General features: G+C 36.9%; 1 protein-coding gene across 2 annotated transcripts in view; it reads left to right on the top strand.

The window, feature by feature from the left end:
• Nucleotides 1-22965, top strand: part of LOC137401130 (endothelin-converting enzyme 1-like) — a 38473-nt gene extending 15508 nt beyond the window's left edge. The window contains exons 1-16 of one of the 2 annotated variants that reach the window (XM_068087496.1): nucleotides 198-521; nucleotides 1743-1912; nucleotides 4736-4936; nucleotides 7264-7392; nucleotides 7836-8000; nucleotides 8532-8633; nucleotides 9382-9516; nucleotides 10803-10990; nucleotides 12082-12185; nucleotides 13784-13902; nucleotides 15092-15203; nucleotides 16571-16736; nucleotides 17574-17684; nucleotides 18525-18717; nucleotides 20219-20383; nucleotides 22535-22965. In XM_068087496.1, coding sequence (XP_067943597.1) covers nucleotides 311-521; nucleotides 1743-1912; nucleotides 4736-4936; nucleotides 7264-7392; nucleotides 7836-8000; nucleotides 8532-8633; nucleotides 9382-9516; nucleotides 10803-10990; nucleotides 12082-12185; nucleotides 13784-13902; nucleotides 15092-15203; nucleotides 16571-16736; nucleotides 17574-17684; nucleotides 18525-18717; nucleotides 20219-20383; nucleotides 22535-22711 — 2448 coding nt within the window. In that variant the 5' untranslated portion in view covers nucleotides 198-310 and the 3' untranslated portion in view covers nucleotides 22712-22965. Of the gene's footprint in view, nucleotides 1-197; nucleotides 522-1742; nucleotides 1913-4735; nucleotides 4937-7263; nucleotides 7393-7835; nucleotides 8001-8531; nucleotides 8634-9381; nucleotides 9517-10802; nucleotides 10991-12081; nucleotides 12186-13783; nucleotides 13903-15091; nucleotides 15204-16570; nucleotides 16737-17573; nucleotides 17685-18524; nucleotides 18718-20218; nucleotides 20384-22534 lie in introns of those variants that run through there. The other variant, XM_068087497.1, reaches the window with a different exon arrangement.
• Nucleotides 22966-22972: the final 7 nt, after the last annotated feature.

Genomic DNA, 22972 nt, shown 5'->3' with positions numbered 1-22972 from the left:
CTTTTACAAACCTTGTTTAATTTCCTACCGAGGACAAAATTGATAATTGCCGAGGTTTCTTGTCAAACCTGAATGGTTATATTCAGTAGCGTATTATCTAGTAGCATATGCTTCGCTTTCTTTCACTTGTCATGCCTCAGTAAACACCATACAACAGTGCCTGTACTAGTTGAAATGCACAGTAGTAGTCATAGGAAAGGAGACGCTAGTAGGACAGCTATTAATAGGAGGGTTGATCTCATCTGTGGCACCGTTCTTACTGTCGACTTCCCAGAGTCTGGCATGTCTAGAATGAATACCAGTGAATACGATGGAATATAGTGACGAAATCACTGTAGTAGAATTAGCTTCCAAGGAACTACCTAAAAAGGCTTCTAAATACGGTAACTCGACTAGTTCAAGCAAGGTATCCCCGGATTCGTCGGAAGCACACAGTGAGGTGGTTAAGAATATGGTGCGACATCGGACATACGATCTTGCCTACAAGTCCCTCATGAGCAACGAGGATGAAGTGGTAGAAGGTGCGATTTGTATAGTTTCCAGTTTTGCGCATTATATATGGTCTCGCTTGTTGTATGACCATTTTATCAGCTAGAGGGGTTCTGTTTGGAATTTGTCCATCCGTTTCCCTGGAGTAGCTCAGTGAATGACGTTTATTCTAGCCTCGGTACAAGGACTGAACTTAGTGAGGAGTGAGTTGCTGTTCATGGTAAATAAAGCCCTGTTCAGCTCATAACCAACAGAAAGCTCATTCTAACTGACCAGGATAGATTCGTCAGTCAGCTCAAACTGATGGAACAGTTCTGTCTGTGCAGGATAACAAAGTCTGACTCAATCGTCTTGAACCAAATGTTACCATAGCGGCTTTCTAATAGAGTTACTACTTCTGTTACTCGCAATTTCACCCCGTTTCAAACAGTCTTTTTTGGGAATACTCAATGCTGATATAGCTTATAGAAGCCGCTCTGTTATTTTATTTATAATTGACTCTTCACTAGCCTACATGTTAGTATTTCCCCAAGGGAACACCTCAGTTTTCTGGAATACTTAAGTTGTATGTCATCGTTTAGCTTCTAACTGAAATGCCTTATGCCATTTGCAGAATTCGGTGTGATATTTTGCTAAACTGTGTCGCGTTACTAGCTGGCCTCGATTTATAACCATGACGATGTTGACAAAGTGGCCTGCTGATATTCCTGCTTGAGGATGTACTAGAAAATTGTTGGATTTATGCACTTTTTTAAACGGAATCCGTTTTGAACGTGTTTGAATGTTACATTTTGCAGTAATTAATGATTTGTCTGAACGGGAGAGTTTCAACAGTATTGTTAAAGACGGCCTTGGTATTCAAATAATTTCTCACCTTGATAAGGTGAAAGGTCATTTGAAAGGTCAACTTTTCAGTTATCTAGTTTATCTGTCAAGTCTTTGTCACATGCAAGGCCTAGTTCTGGGAAGAATACGAGAAATCGTTCTTATTGCAGAATAAATTCTCCCAGGCTACACGTTGTATACAATCTATTTTTGCATGAATTATATACCATATAGCCTACTTGTTGGTTTGTATTCGAACATACGACTTTAGTTGTTATATTGAATTAGGTATCAAACAGCTGACCTCATCATTGTCTTCTATTACGGACTTACAGAAATAAATAAACTTTTTAGAAATATTGCTCACTGCATTTTGTTGATGTTTCATTTATTCTTTGAATGATTGCTCAATGTGTACTCTGTTACAGATCCACAGGAGACGGATATCGGATATTTGAAACGCCGTTCACGCTGCTACCTTATAGTTATACTGTTTCTAACAGCTCTAGTGATAGCCTTGTCTATTACTGTAATATCTCTCGAGGTGCGTAAAGGAAAGGTTGAGAAGATAACTACAGTCGCACCTTCGCTGCCAGACGTAAGTAGCGCATAATGCCGTACTTAAATTTGATGTAGGAGAAAATATTTTTGCAGATGTATAGCTCGCCGTATCATGGAGACATGGCATTTGACACCAGCTAATGTGCTGGTAGCGCATGCAATGCTGGTGGCTACTCCTGTTATCACAAAGTATCAGTATTTTTCTATCATTTGTGATTGTTTTTGATGTTTGAGGTAATTTAACTGCCATGATGTTTCAAGATTAAAATTGACAACTTAATCGCGGTGAAAACACTCGGGAGAAAAATGTGTGCAAATGATGGCAGTAGTTACTATCGTTGCTACAGTTGAAATATGAGTTGCAGCGTTAAGCATCTCTATTCTGTTGGTGTCTTTATGATATCATAATCAGTCTTTCTTGAATGTGAGCATTTTAAACAAGCCATCATACTTCAACAGTCATCACGTTTTGTCAATTTTAATCTTGAAACACCCTGGCAGTCAAATCGCATAAACTTAACAACCAATCGCCAATGATAAAAATACAGACACTTTCTGATAAAATCTACGAAAATTTTTTGGAAGTTCATTTTTAACTTTACACTCTCTTGCTGCCGGATTTCTAATCTTACCTTTGGTTCCGCTGCCATTACGTCATTGTACTTCAATGAGTGAGTTAACTGACTTATGGCTCTTCTAAGAGCTAAAGTTCATATTCATTAAATCTAATTTACCATTATGTCAAATATTACACTAGCAAGAATTTTTAAACATTTCATCACCGTGAGAAAGTGATTCAGTTGATTGCAAGATGAAGTCGCTGCTAGCCACAACAAGACCAGTGATCCTCTCAATGTACTTTACACACAATGACACCGCTACTCGAGTTTTCACTAAGATGCAAATCTGGGATGGGTGTAAAGTGTTTATAAAGGGAATGATCATTGCTTAAAGCTATTATGTGTACTTGATATAAATTGCAGAGCCTTGCGTTCTACCGATATATGGTATCTAAACTGTTTCTCGATTCTATGAACTTACAGTCTAAACTGAATAATGAACATGTAAACCTTATGTTTTTCTATTAATAATATTCAAGTCTGATTTATAGCTGGATCTCATGGAAGAAAATGGCTGTCACAGCCCGCATTTTTTCGTAATTTTTTCAGTAATTTGGGTTTGACTTAACATATTTCGGAGAGAATGCTAACTAAATTGAGTGGCTGACTGCTTAGACATGTTTATTATTACCATTCTATTGAAATGAACCCTTTCACTGCCGTATGCGCATTTATGCGATTTTCCCAACAATCGCGTAGTAGCTTTATTTTATTATTTGTGGACAAGATAACCAATGATCTTTTGGACTTTGATGGTATTGACAGTGTCGTCTAAAGATTTCTCTATAAAATTAGCCTAAAATATCGAGGCAATTTTAAATTTGTTTGAGAATTTCCAACTTGAAAACAACTTTTTTGGTGTAAGTTTTTGTAAGGACCTGAGTTAGAAAAAAGATGATTACTTGTGTTGACATTGTAGCCAATTCAAATTCAGATTTTTGTGATTACACAGATAATTTTAGTAGCAGCACTGACTCTGATGGTGGTGAAAGTAAGTTTTTTAAGAGTGAGGAACATTGTAGAGAATTGTTTTAGCTTTCTAGCGATCGTAGCTTCACATAGTTTTAGCAATGCACAAAGTATAGCTACATTGAATTTTTGGCATAGCAGTGTTTGTTAACATGTTGAAAAAGTATATTTAACAAAAATGTTCTAGATAGGGTTTTTAAAGTGAAAAATAGTGTACAGTATCGGCAATTTTTGGTAAAATGGCTGGCAGTAGACCGATAGCTTAATTTTTACATGGATGACAGTGAAGGGTTAAACTAAACATAGTGTGTTTTTGCTCACTTAATACGCTGACCATTGCTGTTATAGGGTCGCATACAATCAAGTTAATGAGTTTTTGATTGATGGCACATACAGCAGCTAGTTGGTTCTCATTGCTAAACAATCACTTGATGCCGTATTCTACACTGAAACAGTTTAAACAAATACTATGAATATTATGACATCCGTGCTGGATCAGCCTTATTTATCACTGTTAGTCAAAACATTTCAGGACCATGCTTGTAATGTTGTATAATATTTTGGAGTTATCTTCCAATGCATCTACAAATCATAACCTCTGGAATGCATTTTTGGCAATGCTATGAAGTTCTCTGAAATCAGATGTTTTTGTTTGTAATCGTACCTTGAACTTTTGGAGCCACAATTATGTCTATGAAACTACATTGCAACCACAGTTGCTTACGGCCAAGACCATGATTCACTTGCTTGATAGAGTGGTCTTAAACTGGAAAATATGTTGTCGCCATCCGCTTGCTATGATACACAGATGTAGCATTAGTTGTACATACAGCTAAGATTCATCAGGCTCTAGTCAGAAGATATATGCCTAATCAGTTATGTTACATTACCATTCTGTGTGACCTCTGCCTGTATATTGTTTACCAATATTGTAATATGTATAAGTTGGTTTATGTAAGACGAAGGATGTAGTATGCAGCAGCACGACCTGCCATGTGGTTGCTGGAACAGCGCTGGACATGATGAACAGAAGTGTAGACCCTTGTGAAGATTTTTATAGCTTCGCTTGTGGAAACTTCATGGATAGCGCCTTCATGAAGCCATCTGACACACAAATAGACAAACTACGGTTTTTAATCCAGAGATCTGCGCAGTTTCTATATCAGGTATTCCGACGCCCCAGGGACGCTAGTCGCATGTCCGTCTTGTCTCGGTGTTATGTCTTGTGTTAAACTCTGCATGCATTGATATCTTCTGTTTCTTACTGGCAGGGTTTAATATGCACAACTGACAATTGTATAGTGGCCGCTGGAGAGGTCATTGCACAGATGAATCAGAGTGTGGATCCCTGTGTCGACTTTTACAACTATGCTTGCGGTAGTTTTATAGCGAATGGTTTCTTGCCTCCTGCCGAGACCAAGTACTCTCAGTTTAGCATCATGACAGATGAGAACATTAAACTTCTCCACCAGGTATGTGATTGGTGGATGACTTTGAAACTAGCCAATCACAGCGCCTACTGATTCGAATCTGGGTTCTTCACTGTGATGCTCTCTGTGAGGCTGTAATCTAGTAATCTTAGCTAAGGCCCTACAATCACTCTCTTTCACCAGTTTGATGCGATATCTCTATCTCTCTGCACAATTTGGAAAATATTGGTATTAAATTAGCAATCCTTTTTTTCAAAAGATCTTTTCATGATGTTTTTTCAAAGAACGACATTTTTTAGTTTCAAAAAAGCATTATGAACATTCTTTATAAAAACATTTAAATCCACTTATTTATTCAAACATTTACAACATGAGCATTTTTGTACATTTATAGGCCATGGATCTACCTAATCGTTAATTATATTTACCTTTTCACAGATTAAAACCTGGCATTTCATGATTGTTTCATTCTTGTTTATACATGTCTTTTTTCACATGTCTAAACATGTATGTTTAGACATGTTTGCTAGTCTAAAGAACACTAAGCATCATGGAAATGAATATGTGATGCTGTATAAACTGAGCTTTGGCTTTGTTATCTCAAAAAAAAAATTAAATCATACACGCTAACTTTAGCGCTCAGCTCACAGGACCCTCTTAAAGCCTTATATCGGCAACTTGTGGCCCAGTTCAGTAAACAGTTAGACACATTGCTTCTTATTGTCAGTTACTCGAGTCTTCCCTTTCAGTTTATCCAACACGAGAAAATAGCAAACTCATTGTATATTTGAAACATACTTGCTTCTTATCAAACTTACGACTGCTTTACCGTTCATGCATCCCCAGCATATAACAGACAAATCGTGAATTCCATGTAGAGATTTATTTATTATCAAAAGTAGAGCCTTTTAGCATATGTAAAAATTTGAAAGCTGTTTGCTCGTTAAGTCTTCATTCAGAGGAATCACAATGTCCTATCTGGTAGCAACAATGTAAGTTTTGAAACATAAATTTTAAACCATCAGACTTTACCCTCTGTGCCAGAGGGACGACTGAACTAATGAACAAACGATTTCATTGAGATTGATAGTCTGACCAAAGTCACAATATTCCGAAATTTTTTTATGTTATCTAAAACTAATTGACCTTGATTGCCACAGAATCAAGTGGTATCTATATTGTATGTTTGATCTTCTCTCCTATCCATTCACTACACTGTTCTGTTGCTGTTCATTAAGTGTTACTATTATTGTGTAGTTTTGCTACTGCATGTTGGCCAGTCTACTCTAGGTCATTAAACCTTAACATCTGTTATCCATAATGGTTTACATAAGTGCTTTGGGCTATGTTTTACCAGTACACTACTTGCTAGATGAACTTCTTTGTTTTAGAAGGTAATATTAGTTATTCCTCCTAGTTTAGTTTTATCAAAATCATTATTGTTCGAATGTGATTAAAAGTTGTTAAGGATAAAACCTGTTCGAAAATGGCTTACCAGCTGTATAATGTCGTTGGAGGTTATGCTTACTTTAAGAGCCCCAACGGTGTTCTGCCAAATGGCTTTCAAAGGTTTATTTCGTTACAAGTACTGCCCAATTAGCCCAATGGTCTATTCCTATGAATATGTATCTAGTCTGGACTACCAGCTGTTATCATTTGCTAGTTAGGTTTTTAGGCTAGGGTAAAGTCTGATCTGTATGTCGCATTTTGTGATAAAACACTGAATTTTGAAAGCTATAGAAGCAAGGCTGCTACCAAAATGCAAGTTTCTTTTTCTGGATTTCCGGCATTGGAGCCATTGACTATCAACTACATAACGCCATATATAGACCCAAGCTGCAATAAAGATATTATTACGTGGTCAAAAATTTCTTTTTTTCAAATTTTGAAATTCAAGTTTGAAGGTTTAAACATTTTATGGACGGTTTTGCAAAATCACAAAAATGTGAAAACCTTTATGTACTAGTTGGCATTCTTGCGAATTTCTTAAAAGCTTGAAAATAACATGATAATGCTGTTTTATCAGTTTTAATTTTGAAATTTATTGGTATTAAAATCTAGACAACGCATTTTACAATCATAGCAAACATAACAGAGCAGATGAATCACTTTGGTGTCATGCACTTTGATCAAGGAGCGTTTACAACAAGTAAAACTATGAAAGTATTTTATCTTTTTAGACTGTCTAAGCCCTAAGGTATTGGCCCTTGACCCAATTGGCAAAGGTTTGTTACTTTATTTTCAGCCCGTAGCAGGTAGACTAGCCAAAAGACATATTACCAGTTTGGATCTGATAGCCAATAACATAGCCAACCAATCCTATATATGTTGTATTTCAATATTTAATCTTTTTCCTCCTATCTTGCTAGGAACTGACCAGTGATAAAATTACCATATTTGGGCAAACTAGCTCTGCTCTGGTAAAATTGAAGACCTTGAATAGGCAATGCATGGACGTATCACAACTACAGAAGGAAGGTAGCAAACCGCTTGTTAAGGTTTGTAAATCTTAGTTTTTTTTTCTATATTTTAGCAAAGCGGAGAGCTTGAGTTTCATACATTATATGGACAGAATTGTTTAATAACTCCCTCCATTATCGAAAATTCGAGCTGTCTGTAGTATAGCTAGCCATATTTTAAAAATGAGATTGTTGGATCCGCATGTCTGTGACCTGTTAAGTCGAACCTTGTAAATGCTCACTACTTGCCGGAGTTGTCTCCTTATTTCATGCTCGATGTCAAACTAGTGTTACTTTTTTCAAAGTTATTGATATGGTCGATTGTAATAGCGGTATTGCAAGAAACGATACTTTTTCTTACAGTCCAGTGCCATAGCTTTCCTTTTTACTTTGGTATTGATCCAGTAAACCCTAATAGTCTCTTATGTAACTTATCTTCGCAATTGTAACTTCGCAATTGTATCTTCTCTTAACAATTGTAGGCTATAGCGGACTTTGGTTCATGGTCTATGACTAATGACAGCTTTGATATCTCAGCGTGGAATTTCACTGACCAGCTGTTGAGACTGCATCGATACGGCTTTTCTCCACTCTTCTTCCTCTCGGTGGATGTTGATGATAAGAATAATACATTCAACACGCTCAAAGTAAGCTAATACTCTATGGTTCAACTCTATTACATAGATGCATGCGTTTCTCTGTTCACTGTTGTATTTGCTTGATTGAAGCGATGCGGGTCTGAATGTCTTACTCTTGCTCTATGGAGGCACTTTTCCATTCCTTTTTTATAACATGGTAGTACATCGATTATTCTGACTCAAGTCAGCGTGTCAAAGAATAGTCCAGCAATACGCAAGTCCTGTTACTGAAATGAGTCCACTGATTGGTTCATGGCTCTTCAATGCAAGACTTCTCTGCATTGAAAGATCTGGGATCGTCACAAAACTTATACGGCAATTTGTTATCGTACTATTGGCAATTTGTGATATCTGTTTCAACAAATGCTACGAGTGTTAATTATTAGCATGTGCAGCTCTGTGAATTACTGTTGAAGAGATTTTTTGCTAGATTGCAAAATCATTTGCGGTATCGGCTTTCAAATGTTCTTTTAGATTCATCGTCACTGTATCTCATGGTAATTAGTCTATTCCGAATATTTACTGTTTTGTTTTCTGTAGATCTTCCAGAACGGCATTACTTTGTCATCTGAGAAGGATTATAATCTCACGGACGTGTTCAACTATCGTGTGAGGGACGCATTTATCAACTACGGGGTTGAAGTGAGTTTCAAAACCAAAGCATCTAATTGGAAGGTCTTGGACATTCTAGAATAGTTCTTCTGAAATTAGCCAAACAATTTTGTTGCTAAAAAGTTATGATCTGTAACTATTGTGGCTGGTTTAAATGAATTATTTGAAACCAACTTTAGAGTGTTAACTTTGGAGTGGGGCACTTACCCATTCATCCCGATGTTGAGTTGGAAATACCTTCAGAACAATTTGCTATACAACTCAAACGATGGGCGGGGTAATTAGACATGTTTAATTGTGTACCATGTGCAGGGCATTGTGCGCAATGTTGCGCGCAATGTTGCGCGCAACCTGTCAATGTCAGAACTGGCAAACCATGATACCAAAATGTCATTATAATATTTAGTATTTTTTTAAACATGTAATAGCCCTTTATTATTTATAAATAAAGACGTTGTTCAATAGACAGCGTTTACTTTCTAGATTAGTGGCGACTTAGGGATCCAGAGTGCTTGACCCAACGCAACATATTGGGGTTAAATTCCCAGGGAAGACCACCGGTGGTAGCAGAAGGGCATCTGGTCTTACCTTGTTCTCTCGTTTAACTAGTTTAGTCAGAAAAAATCATCAACTTGCTGAAATATCAACAATTCACTAAAAGCTGATGCTCATAGTGACAATAATGGACTGCGGTTTCTATGTTCGGTGATTGCCTGATGTTCGCTGTAGACCTCCTCATATTTTGTCTTTAGTGTAAATCATGTTACTCTTTTTCCAGATTGCGCGGCTTCTTGGTACAGAGGAGTCTAAGGCTAGGCCTATCATGGAGGAAATATTCATTCTCGAGTCGGAGCTGGCATCATTATATGTGCCGAGTAAGATCTTGAGAGACCCTCAAATTTCCTACAACAAGGTAGATAACTCCTCGCTAATTTGTTGCGCGTGTGTACATGAAGATATGCATACACACCTACATGTACACATACAAACATATACACCTACATTCATTTTTCTACCACAATCGTATTTTGTTTTACACTGCTTCAAGATGGTATCCCTTTGTGTGGAAAGCTGATAAAGATAAATTAGAATGCTTTCAAAAATTGTGCGTGAGTTGTGTTACCTGATATTGACAGTTATGGACCAGCATCTAAATGTCCTTAATGCTGAGGCGCTGACTGTTTTTAGGTATTTGCTGTTTACTCAAATACTCAAATCATAGCTCCAATCTGCCTGATCATTTATTGCATTCGTACTTCCCAAAAGAAAATGCTACGCCTTATACTAAACACCAACACTTTGCCAATTTACATTATAAAACAGCATTATACAAAAAGAGCTTTTCCAATAAACTTAATTTACTTACTATTTTTTGTTCCATCTCCTCGTCTAATTTGCTCTGAACGGCACTGACGGTGTAAATAAGGCTAATATGTATGTAAACGGCTGCCTTAGGAGAGTATTGATGGTGCTAGTGTGTTTCGTCATCTCTAATACAATCTAAGTAATCAGTGGTAGTATTGTCTACAACTCGCATAAATAGTAAAAGTTACTTTTCTTACGGTCGCAATAGATGTAAAGGGATTGTTTCATACGTCACGAATGAATTCATTTTAGACCTGATTTTAAATCATGATATTGAGAGCCATAAGCTCTGCTGGCAATGCTTTCCTTGCACCTTACACTACCATGGTCAATGACTTTGTCACCCGCTTGTGTTAATACTACTACTAGTACTCAATGTTAGTTTTTCTAATGCCATCAAGATTTAATCACTCTCTGCTGCATGTGTGGTGCTTTATTCCGAAACGGATTTATCCTAAAATGAAATACACTGTGACCATCTGCGCATGGGATTGGGCGCAGGAGCAATTGTGGGTAGATGTGATTCCAACCATAGACCTACTGATTATACACCACATATGATATATGATATATATGATATATGGTTTATATGGCATATGGTTTATATGATATATAAACCATGACTGCTTGTTGTTACAACTATGTAGTCCTAACCACAGCTGCTAGTAGTGGCACAAGTGTTACTGGTAGAGGTATTACCAGAACCTCTACCAGTAGTACTGGTAGCACTAGCGGCAGACGAGAACTACTATTAGTCTAGTACTATTACTAGCAGGACCACTACTGGTCGTATCGACGATATATAGTCAGCCATTATTTGAATATGTTTTGCAGCTAAGTATGAGTGACCTGAAGTCTATGTTCGGTGATGCTCTTGATATAGAAAATTTTCTCTACGCCGTCCTTGACCGATCTGACATCGGAAATAACAACCAGCTCATCTGCTCCTCTAAACCATATTTTGATAAACTAAAAGAGAAAGTTCTGGATAAATATCTCTCAGCCAATCGAACTCTCAACAGGTACCTTTATATCTCTCAGCCAATCGAACTCTCAACAGGTACCTTTATATCTCTCAGCCAATCGAACTCTCAACAGGTACCTTTATTTGCTACTTAGAAGCGCTGTGTATTCTTAAGTATGACTCTGTTGATTTGCTGCTTGATTGTTAAACTTTCAGATGCAGCAAGCTTATCACTTGTCGCATGGTGAGAAACTATACAACTAGACTTGACGGGTGGTACAACAATATGTCCACAAAAGCTAGTTAATACTTTTCCGTGCAATGTTGGCTCTGTGGCTGGTGCACCTTGGTGCCTGAACTCTCGTCTTTCCTACCTTTATCTGAACTTGTTTGTTGTAAACGGATATTGAAATATGTGATCTACAACTTTCTTGCCCAAACGCTCTGACTTATCAGCGCTGTTTTTACACCAAAGAAAATATACAGTAAATAACACGATGATAATTATGCACAAATGCAAAAAACATTATTTTGTTCATAAAACTTCACCCATAAGAATATGCATATACATAAGGAATACATAAGAGAAAATAAATTTTATTTCGGTGTATTTTGCTCGTCTAGTATTTTACTAAAGTGATGATCTTGGTTTATATTTCTCGGCCATTTTTATATATCTCGGCCATTTGGGTTTATACTGTTAATCACATTTTCACTTTTAATTGTATGAATGTTTACATTAACATCGCCAAGTCTTTTTACGATCTCATGAACTATACATCTTTCAAATACGTAAATTTAGTCGTTATGAACCATTTGCTGACTTTGTTTAAAAATTGTTGGACAGTAACTCAAAAAGATGGATAAATTCTGAACTCGTAACCTGGGCCAGAGCACCTGCGCCAAAACGTCCTGGTCTGCGGCAGGAATAATCGCGCCAGAACGCCTGCTTCAAAGTCTTATTCCGTAAAAGATGCAATTGTTGTTAACTAAAACTACAGATGTTTAGCGTTAAAATGGCTATCTAAAACAGTTAGTAATTACGCATAAGATTAATACAATATTCGGTATGCTTGCAACTGATCATTAAACTTTAATTCACTGCTATCTATAAATGTGGAGGTAAGACGACTCCATTGTGTTTATCAGGGTGATGAACAACTACCTGATATGGTACATGGTGCACAGAACTATTGATAATCTTGACACAGACTTCCAGTTTGCACAACTGATTATTACGCAAGTCACACAAGGTGAGCTAAAAGCTGTGGAGCATATAGTACTGATCAGCTAGTAGCCAGAAGTAGTAGCCAGTAATCCTGAATAGGGATGGGGAAGTGTGAAGTTGTTATAGTGGATTGCGCGTATGCAACCCATTGCAAATGAAAGAAGTTTTGCTTGGTATGTCTCAGCAATATGCCACTATTTTTCCAACAAAGACTCAAATGGAAATACCTCGTCGGTGTATGCTATACCGTTCTTGCAGCTAAAAAACGCAACAATCAATCAGAAAACATTGCCATACTCTGCTGATGTGATTTTATTTAACGCAAAATTTGACATGGCGCTACAAAAGTAGCTAACTCTCTTTTAATTACAACAGTTCAATTCCTCAAATTTGTAATATCGGCATGACTCTGCTGATGAAATGTCTATTGATTTTTATCCCAACGCTCATTTGCTGGAAGTGGAGTGAGTCGAGTGGACTGCGCCTCACGTTTATATAGAAGACGTCACTGACCTAAATATTCCAACTTTCTAGTGTGTTCGGAAGGTGTTTATACCAGCTGGTGCACAAGTCGCTATCAAGTTGACACAAATTTTCTTCCTACGCTGACCACATTTTGCAAAATAACCTTTTGTATTGTCTTCATATTCACTTACTGAATAAAATGAATTTTCCATCATTTTTAAGAAGTATGTTGTAATACGTGCGAGAAAACTTAGACCAACATTAGCTTGCCGCTACAGAAAATGTCTACAAAAAAGCCTAGTTCAAGGAGGGTAATGTTTATCCATCTGCGCACTTTGCAATGTTGATTGTGTGTTCTGTCAATGTTGGAAATTCCAGCTTCTTCAATTTTACTGACTCGTCTGGCAAGCAAATAAGTAGTCAAGAAACCTATTAACATGGAGTTGGGAGATCATGGACTTCGAGCAGTGCTGCACGATAAAACGATATTGCATGATAGGTGTCCATTTTATGTGCGACGATATCATTTTGGGGCGTTTTGTACGTCGATTCTGTAATCGGGTATATCAACATTTTCGATATAATGTCAAGACGATAAATATCTGTGTATAATTGGCAGAACCAACATCGATTATCGCCTGCTTTCGTGACTCAATATCGGCACAGCACTAGTTCCTGAAAACTGATTTACGAGCCCACGAATTTCCTTTATCTTTGAAAATTCTCTAGAAACAGACTGGCTAGGAAGAACGAGTTTCTTAAATAAAGTTAGAGAATAGACAACTCCTAATTTTTTTTGTATTTGGACACCATCATCGACCTTGTATTTATGTTTTTTTTGTGAAACAGCGCAATAATCTATATCGAGAGAGCATAACTCAAGTTTCGATACTGAACGATATCGATAGCTCACAGGACAATATATCGTTTTGGCATGTGGTGTAATATCGTGCAGCACTAACTTCGAGTATACCCAGATGTTTGACAAAGCTCAAATATGAAGAATGAGAGACTATTTGTATATCTATCTACTTTTATTGTTATTGTAACTATCGACCCAGTATAACTAATTATTCATGTGCTAAAAGAAGTGTTAATCACATTCCTGTCACATCAGTGGGCTTCTAGCCCGAGTATTGCAATACTGTACATACCTAGGTGTAACCGGTGTGGACGAAAGATGGAAGACATGCACAAAAAAGATGGATGATGAGATGGGTCGAGCGACTGGTGCGGCCTACATAGAAGGACGATTTAATGAGGAAGACAAGGACATTGTAAGTAATAGCACTCGGTACACTAGACTCGCAGAATGCAAGGTTTAACAATAAAACTCACATTAAAAGTTAATGCTCTTAACCCTTTACCGTGCGTAGCGATATTCATGTCACCCATGTTTTGTACCTGGCGTACCCGGCCTCAAACGAAGCCGAACAGCGGAATATTTTACGCAAATTATTTTGACCGATAGATTTATAACCAATTTCGATCGTGTTACTCTCAAAGTTTTGAGAAACTGAAATTTTTGAGTTAGAAATTGGGCATCGTATTCATGGCATCATATGGGCTTCTTACGAGCCCTTAAGTTCACTTAAACATTTAGTCTTTAGATCGGATTGTAAACCACCTTATCGTCAAATCTGAATATACTGGGTCAAATGTAGACTTAAGCGACTTCAAATCGGAAATTTGTTCGGACTATTCTAACAATCTATCGTCTCCGACACACTCGCCATTAAAACCAACAACAAAATAATTCATGGACGTTGGATGTAATCTAGTCGTTAGCGTCATTTTAAGGCGACTATTTTGCTGGCCATTTTATGGGTTCCTGTATACTAAACAGCTGTTTTTGTGCTATGGCCATAATAGTGAAATTAACTTGATTTATTTGCCCATGGAGAAGAAACACAGAAAATAAATTTGGTAAGGGCCAATTCTATTTCTATGCCAGGCCTTTTTACTAATTGTTGCAGTCATTTTTGTTGGAGTCATATCGCGCTATTTTCAAAACTCTTACACAATCAGTTAGCCAATCATAACAATTTTGGCCTTTGTAGTTGTCGAATATATAGGCCTCTGACATTAAATTTACAATTTTCTAATAAGGGTGAAGCAATTTCACATTCATCACTTTTTAGCTTTTTAGTGTGTAGTTTGTAGTTCTGCTGCTATGGAAAGTCTGTGAGAATGCGGGCTGCTCACCAGTATCACCAGAATATGTGATGTTAGTCTGAAGAAAATTGTCTTTTAATATTTTTGCATATTGCCAAATTATGAACAGAATCTGTGCAAATTTATGAATAATTTCAAATACTTTTAAATTATGGAATTTTTTTGTTTCTGCAGATCGTATTTGAAGTACTGAACTGTTTGTGTTTAACAGATTTCTAGAAACGGGAAGTTTAAAATACTGGAGTGTTTCTGTCCGTCACTGTATTGTACTATTCCTTTGAATGATGGCAGGTAACTGACATTGTAACAAGTGTAAGAAACACACTACTGGAGAACTTCTCAGGCTATGCATGGATGGATGAGCCGACAAGGCAGGCTGCCATCATTAAAGCTCGGGCTATAGGTAATTTTATTTATCAAGTTTATCACTAGTCTCACACGTGCAGAAAAAACTTTGTCATTGTCCATTCAAACTGTTTTCAGTACTGAGCACTGTATTACTTAACACCTAGTAGCATGTATGAGCATTTGGATTAGAGATTCAATCTGTGTAATGATAGAAAGCATCAGTTAAACGTACATTTTACTAGAGCATTTTTAGCGCAATTCGGCGAATTTTCGGCAATTCGGCAATTTAGCGAAATTTTCAAAAGTACGTTAAAAATTTGTTTAAGTTTTTATGATTCAACATAGAAGTGTGTTAATGCATTTAAGTATGTTATATCAATATACCGCTAGCCAGTTCCTTGACATTGTCTAAGTACAGTCGATTCTCATTAATAAAGACTAATAAAGTTGGTAGGTCGTCTGGTTTAGTGGATTCGTCGGTTAAACTGATTTCCCTATATCTAGGTCTATATATACAGGAATACCAAATTACTAAGGCCTATAAATATTGCATTATATACAGCTGCCCCACTATACTATATATACTTTTTATTAATTAGCCTGTAAAAAAATTCCAAGCTGCGCGAATTTATAAACATAGCGGTGAAGGTTACACAACTCCTGTGACTGCAAATAATTTGCACAATTTCTTTATCTTACGAAGTTTTACAACTTTTCCGTTTTCTCGAATATTAGATAATTGATCCTTTCAAGTTTGTGGTTTTTATCGTGTTTATAAGCCGTATAAAATTATACTTCAAAATCATAAATTGAATAACGGACAAAGGATATGATTAAGAAATGTATTTCATTCTTGCAAGTAGTTTATATAATTAAGACAATAGACAAGTCTTTCTTACATTTATTAATTTTCAAAATTTTGACTAAGAATCATAAACTGATTAATTATCATTTGTTTGAATGTAACTGCACTTTGATTGAAGCGGATATGCCCAAACCTGTATTTTTTATTTGATATCAACACTAATGGGTCTGTTTTAATGAAGGTCGATTGTGTTATAGTTGATCAAGCCATGCCTAGTAATTTGGTTTCATGTGGCATGCATAAACAGATGTCATTGCATCCGTTTAGTGCCGGGCATGCGAGGTAAGCCCAAAACAGACTGACATATAAAGAAAGCTGCAGCTGAATGAAAGATGCAAAACTCTTATATCCAACACTGCTTTATACTGTAGCCTTGTTTGTCACTGAACAACAAAAAATCTTAACAAGTGTTTATTGAGCACTGAATTTGCACTCGTGTGCGAACATTCACGTAAGGTAAATGGCATCACACAAGTGCTTTGGACATTGTATGCGCAGCCTTTTACTGTATGGAGTTGCAACTGTCTGGTTATGCACATGTTTCTATTGTTTCATAGACATCAGGATTGGTTATCCAGATTATATAACAACAGCAAAACAAGTCGATGAATACTATGAAAAGTTTGAAGTAGGCGACACCTACTTTGATTCACTCATGCGGCATCGTCGCTGGGTCAGAGTGACCACTGCAGCTCATCTTGACATGCCCCCAGATCCAACCGAGTGAGTTTGGTCATTATCTTCTCTTGCTCCTTGAAACTTTCCATCTGCAAGCTGACTCAAGTTGATACACTACCCATGCTAAGTCTTTCACAACAGAAAGTCGTTTAAACGGTTTGCCTATCTTGTTCATTCTGACAATAAGTCGTCTTACCGGCTCTTCTCAGTACCTTATGTAAAAACATTGATCAAGGATTATAGAATCAATACGTATGTCTGAAAATTTGTCACAGTAAATATAAATTGTGTTTGCAAAGTGAACCAAGTTCTCGACATAAAATCGGATGCTCTTAATCTTTTTACTTTCCGGCTTAGACTGGTTTAAATGGTCGACTCAATGTTGAAGAAATGTTTTTTTTCTAACTGTAAACCACAACGTTTCTTCAACATTGAGTCGAATATTTCTCACAACTAAATGTCTATAGTAGAGAATAGGGATTGCCTTTTGGTCAGATTGCAAAAATGATGGCATTTTTATTTGGCAGCCGTTTTGCAAAGATATGAAACATGGCGCCCATACTTCGAATGCATTGATTCTTCTGCAGGATTTTTTGCTGGTTTCAAAGGATTTTAGATTGAAGTTCTAAACAGAAACTCTAGCTTTTTTAGGAAAAATCATGAGTGCACGTCAGCCAAATTTATTCTGTGAAAATTAATTCCATAAAAACAAGCGTAGACGTTCTGCTTAATGCTATTAAAAAACAGTTGTTCATTCGCATCCATCATGTCACACGTCCTAGTTTCTCAGCATGAGCAGACAACTTAAGCCCGTGAGCTAAATTCAACAATATGTTCCACTAGCCATTTCCTACTAGTGGCACAACAATACCTGCTTTTCAGGTGGGAGATGTCGGCAGCGGAAGTGAATGCTTACTATCATCCAGTATACAACAAAGTGGTTCTTCCCGCTGGGATTTTGCAAAGACCGTTCTACGATGCTAACCTTCCTCTGTAAGTATTTCTGGTGTTTTGCTTGGTGTCCTCCTTTCAGTTCCATCGTAAAACATGTGTACAATATATGGGTTATGTAAATTGCCTAAGATTAATAAACAGCTATTTAACTGATAATACAAGGAGTTGTCTGATCTTTACTATTTCATACTGATTATTAGTTTGTTCAAAATAGTATTCTGCCGTGTTGCAACATCTCAGGTATGCGCTACACATACCTTGCACCTGAGTTAACATCCCTGGGTGAGTTCTTGGCAGGTGCAGTCAGTAACCTTGCTGATTGCACCTGCCAGCTGTCTGCTGCCTGCTGTCTACTAGCACCAGTTTACACATAGAGCTTGTACACCAGTTTACCAGCTTTAGAGTTTAGTTTACACATCTATGCTGGACTAAATTCGAGTTGGTATATTAATTAAACTGTCAAGCAAGGATACTCATCGCTAGTCCCAGTTTTGTTCAGCATGGTAATATTTATGCCACCCATAAATACACGAAAGCCTTTATTGAGTGAAGATACTGCTATAAGTCATCATGTTTGAACATGGTTGATGGTAGGCTATTGGTAATAATAAGTGGGAAACCATTCCCTGAATTAATGCAGGCCAGGGCTTCAATGTTTTAAAATGGAGCACTAGCCGTGTCTCTGGCACATTAAACAGTGGCAAGCACTTGCTAATTGCACAAGCGACACCTAGATGGTTTGCTACACATAAACGATAGATTGTATGGTTGCCACAAAATTTACTAGTCAAGCCCCCACTAATTTAGTAACCAGTTGATGCGTACATGTATATACCCTATTGTGTTACATACTTGACAAGTTCTGATGACATGTTTCAGTGCGTGGAACTACGGAGGAATGGGCTCAGTGATAGGTCATGAGATCACCCACGGATTTGATGACAAGGGGTCCCGATACGATGCCAATGGAAACCTCGTCAACTGGTGGACAAATTATTCTCAAGCTTCGTTCGATGTTCGTAGGGATTGTTTTGTCTACCAGTATTCCAAGTACGACGTGGCTGGTACTCAGGTATGATCAATAATTACATGTACTAGTTTGATGGTACATCTGAGCGGGACTCCGCCATATGTATTTTGGAAGCATTTAAAGTTGTCGCAGTTATGACGAAATGGCTGTAAGCAACTGGCTTGTTATGGAAAATTTGCCCAGGTTTGCAAACATTACTAGTATTAAGAACTATATTGCTAGTAGATATGTTCATACTAGCCGAATGCTTGGCGTTGCACGAATGCCAAGGTAACAGAATAATTACCTAATAAGGTAACAGGTAATAAGGTAACGGAATAATTACCTAATAAGGTAACAGGTAATAAGGTAACAGAATAATTACCTAATAACTTACCTGGATAGCTAGATCTCAACTAAAACAAAACCAGCGTTTTGGCCCAGCCGAATAATCATTACTGTAGCTGTCAACAGTGCTAGTTACTAACCCTAAACAAATATATTAAGCGCTAGTATCTTAACCAATATAATGACTACTTGACTACATAGACCTATTAACTATACTATACTGTATAATACAGTATAGTTAATAGGTCTATGACTTGCCCAAAGAATCCATTGTATTCCATGAAGTTCCCTGGCTCTAGATATAGGATTTTTTATTGTTAGATTTCAAGTGCTATATCTGAACACAAGGTTTAACAAAAAGACAAACACTAACATTTATATATACAGTAGATTAGTACATACTCTCAACTAGGGTTTGCAATGAGGTGAGACATTCGAGATGTCTCGACACCGAACTTGAATTTCAAAATTCTCTGAGACCAAGACGAGACCAAGGTTTTGACTTGTTTTTAAGATCGAGACTCAAGTATTTTGCTTAGTATACTTATTAATGCTAATTTTAGTGTTAGTCTTTGGTTAGCCAATTATGCAAGAAAATGTTGGAAAAGGACAAAGATAAAATTCATGCTACAAGATGTCAAATTTCGACAACTTCTCAAATGTCCTGTGATTTTTTTGCCTATGTTTTACCTATTTTGTGCCATTTGGACATCTATCAAGTTAGATTTTACAATTACCAGCGTTGCCTGATGGTCCGTGACGTTTTTAGCTTGTTGCATTTTCCTGATTGTGCCTGTAAAAAATCTATGACCATCCAAAGTCTCAAGTTTCTCGAGATCTTGTAATTTTATGAAACTCGAGGCTCTCGTCTCATCTCAAACTTCACTTAACCATAAATGAAGCCTAACTTCACACTAGCTCCATGATTTCAACATTCTAAATGGTCTCAAATCGGAACCCATTGAAAGTGATAGATGTAAATGAATTGATCCCTGTCTAGCCAATATCACATCTATGAACAGGGACAAGGAAGTTTACAGGTCAATGGATAATCCATTCCAGAGGCTTTCCTGAATGCTCATTTTAAGTTTTATCCCATGAATTTCCTCCCCTAATAGTCTAGCCAGGCTATCTAACAACCATTGCATACGCAGATAATTTCGCAATGTATACCTGTTCCATTTTAGCCCTGTTCACGCGCATCTTTTCTTTCCAGCTCGATGGTCTATTGAACCTTGGAGAGAACATAGCTGATAATGGCGGTGTGCCCGTAGCATACAAAGCCTACTTACAAAAAATTGAGGACAGTGGAGAAAAACCGATGACTCTTCCAGGCTTGGGGTTGAATGACGATCAGCTGTTCTTTCTCTCTTTTGCTCAGGTGAGACTTTATGCGCAGGAGTTTTGTTGAGTTTACTTGTTTTAGCAGGAATTATTTTGGCAATATGTAACGGAGGTATGTAACTAAAAATTGAACATTTTTACGTTAAGAACTCTATGCTTAAATATATGCCTAAACCCATCAGTTATACCTCGAATTATACCTCAACACGCGAATGCCCCAACGTAAAAAATGGAGAAACGAGCAGAATTTTGAGCAAGTTTTTTCCTTGAAATACGAGCATATGATCCATTTATTGATGGACACTATATGGCCAAAAATGCGCGAGGCCATTTTCGGGAGCAGCATCGCTGAGCCTTTCTCCTCAAGTTGTAGCGAATGCGAAGCAAATGCGCCAAACCGGAAACGGATAATTGAAAAATTGAAACGACCAAATTAATGTAAGTTTTGTAAAAGATAAATAATTGACTTCAAGTGTGTGTTTAGTAAGCTAAATTCATTCAAGTTAAATTTGAAATTTCTACTATGTAGCGTCACAAATGTTTAGTGTACCGAACGCATCGCTGTTAAGTCTCTCTCAGGCCGCCGTTAGCCATTATGTCTGTCTCGAAAGTAAAAACTAGCAGTAGTCGTTCGCAATAATGTTACATTTTATTGCAGATGTTAACAACGAAGTATTTGTCACTTTGACTGCGTAGGTACTGACTGAATTATTTTTCCACTGCAACATCATATTGTATGTGTTTTTTCATCTTAGTATGGTAACGGATTAACTTTTATGTACTGTAGTTATTTCATATAGAAAGTGTCTTGAGACCCGAGTGAATTGACATACGCACGCAGTCCCAAAATGCATTAAGTCAAGGTATGACTGTATAGACTTGCAGTGCTCGATTTATCCTTCTTGTGATGGTATGTTTTAATACAAACAATTAAGCAGTAACTCTGACTATGCAACATTCTGTACACTCCCATCTGGTGACAAATTGATCAATTGGACTGTTCTTATATCTTAGTACAGCTAGAAACAAAAGGTGTTGTATTTAATTTTTTTTTTTTTTTTAAAAACCTACTAAAAACTAAGTAAAATTCAACCAATATTAAACCAGGCTGACTTTCGAGCTATAAAATTAAAATGCACTAAAATAAAGCAGCAGCACGCAATAGATAAAATTTTTAGCAAAACGTATCTGAATGATCTGGTGGAACGAAAATGTACCCCTAATGACATTAAAGATATGCAGTAGATGCTCCCACAATGTAAATGGTTTGTACCAATAACGTTTACGTTATGGGAATTTAACATCATACGAAGTTGAAAATGCATATAAACGGCTAAATGCTCTCCGAGATATTCCTAAACCCATCCTTTTCGCTCTTCAAAATGAAAAAACTAAATGAAATTTTTTAATTTACTGAAAGTACAGTAACTGTAGTATTATTGGTTTGTACTTTTCCTTTCACTTTATTTTCACTTAGATTAAAGTCCATGATTAGAGCAATTTTCAAGTTAAGCGGAGCGCACACCATAATCTATTTTTAACTCCTCTCCATGGCAAGGTCTATGCTGTAAAGAGGAAATATTGTAAATTCCTAAAATAAAAGTAAATACATGTACTCCTAAACGTCATTTTTCTCAAATGTGGCGAAGGAGCGAACTACTGAACTCTCGTTATTCAAATCGAATTGAACTTGCAGACTTGCAAATATGTCATAAAAGCGAAACTTAACAAATTCTCTTTAGTGGAATTTATGTAAACGGAGGTTTACTTCATGTCCTCTACTGTTATTTGTGATGGCAAGTATTAGTTATTTGGTACAAAGTTTTTCGAAAACCTTTCACACCACAAAGTAATGTGGTAACAATGTTAACAATAGTTACTATTGTTAACACACGCTGAAAATCACTTGAGCAAATAGTTGAACACGCTCGTAGTTGACTTGAGCTATTGGAACATTCCGTATCTTGTGTTGCGTGCAAGTGGAGTCTTGACTGTGGCATTAATTAATTAGTGAAACAAAATGAGCAAACCATAATAGTAGCTTGCGCAGTCTTTACCATCCTCCATGTTTAGTTATTAGCTTGCACAATGCATTATGACTGGTCATATAGCTGGTTTCATGTGGTTTACTTAGAAAGTCATCGTATAGAATAACCTAGAAACTAGTTTTTAATTTAATAATTGACAGATGTGGTGCTCAAAGTCTACACCAGAAATTGATCAGACAAGCCTCGCCTACAACCTACACAGCCCAAGCAAATACCGAGTACAAGGAACCTTCTCTAACAACGCAGCCTTCAGTGAGGCTTTCAAATGCGCGCCAGGGAGTCCTTACAACCCTAAAATAAAATGCAAAATCTGGTAGTTGTAGAAACCTGGCTAGACAACTGTCTCTGCTGCTCAGAGCCCTCCACTAACTAATATCACCATTGCTTCTCCTATTTCTAGTCATCATTAAGAGCCTGACGACTCTTTTTTAACCTCGATCAAATAAAACAAAGTATTTTAGGATTTGTCTTCTCACATTTTATTACGTTTTAATGTACAATTTTTTCATAAGTGGTGTCTAATACCTATTTTAAACCAATGTACATAAATCTTAGTTACCAAATACACGACCTCATTT

Source organism: Watersipora subatra, chromosome 7 (genome assembly GCF_963576615.1).
Source record: "Watersipora subatra chromosome 7, tzWatSuba1.1, whole genome shotgun sequence".
Classification (NCBI taxonomy): Eukaryota; Metazoa; Bryozoa; class Gymnolaemata; order Cheilostomatida; family Watersiporidae; genus Watersipora; species Watersipora subatra.
This window is presented reverse-complemented; position numbering and strand designations above follow the sequence as displayed.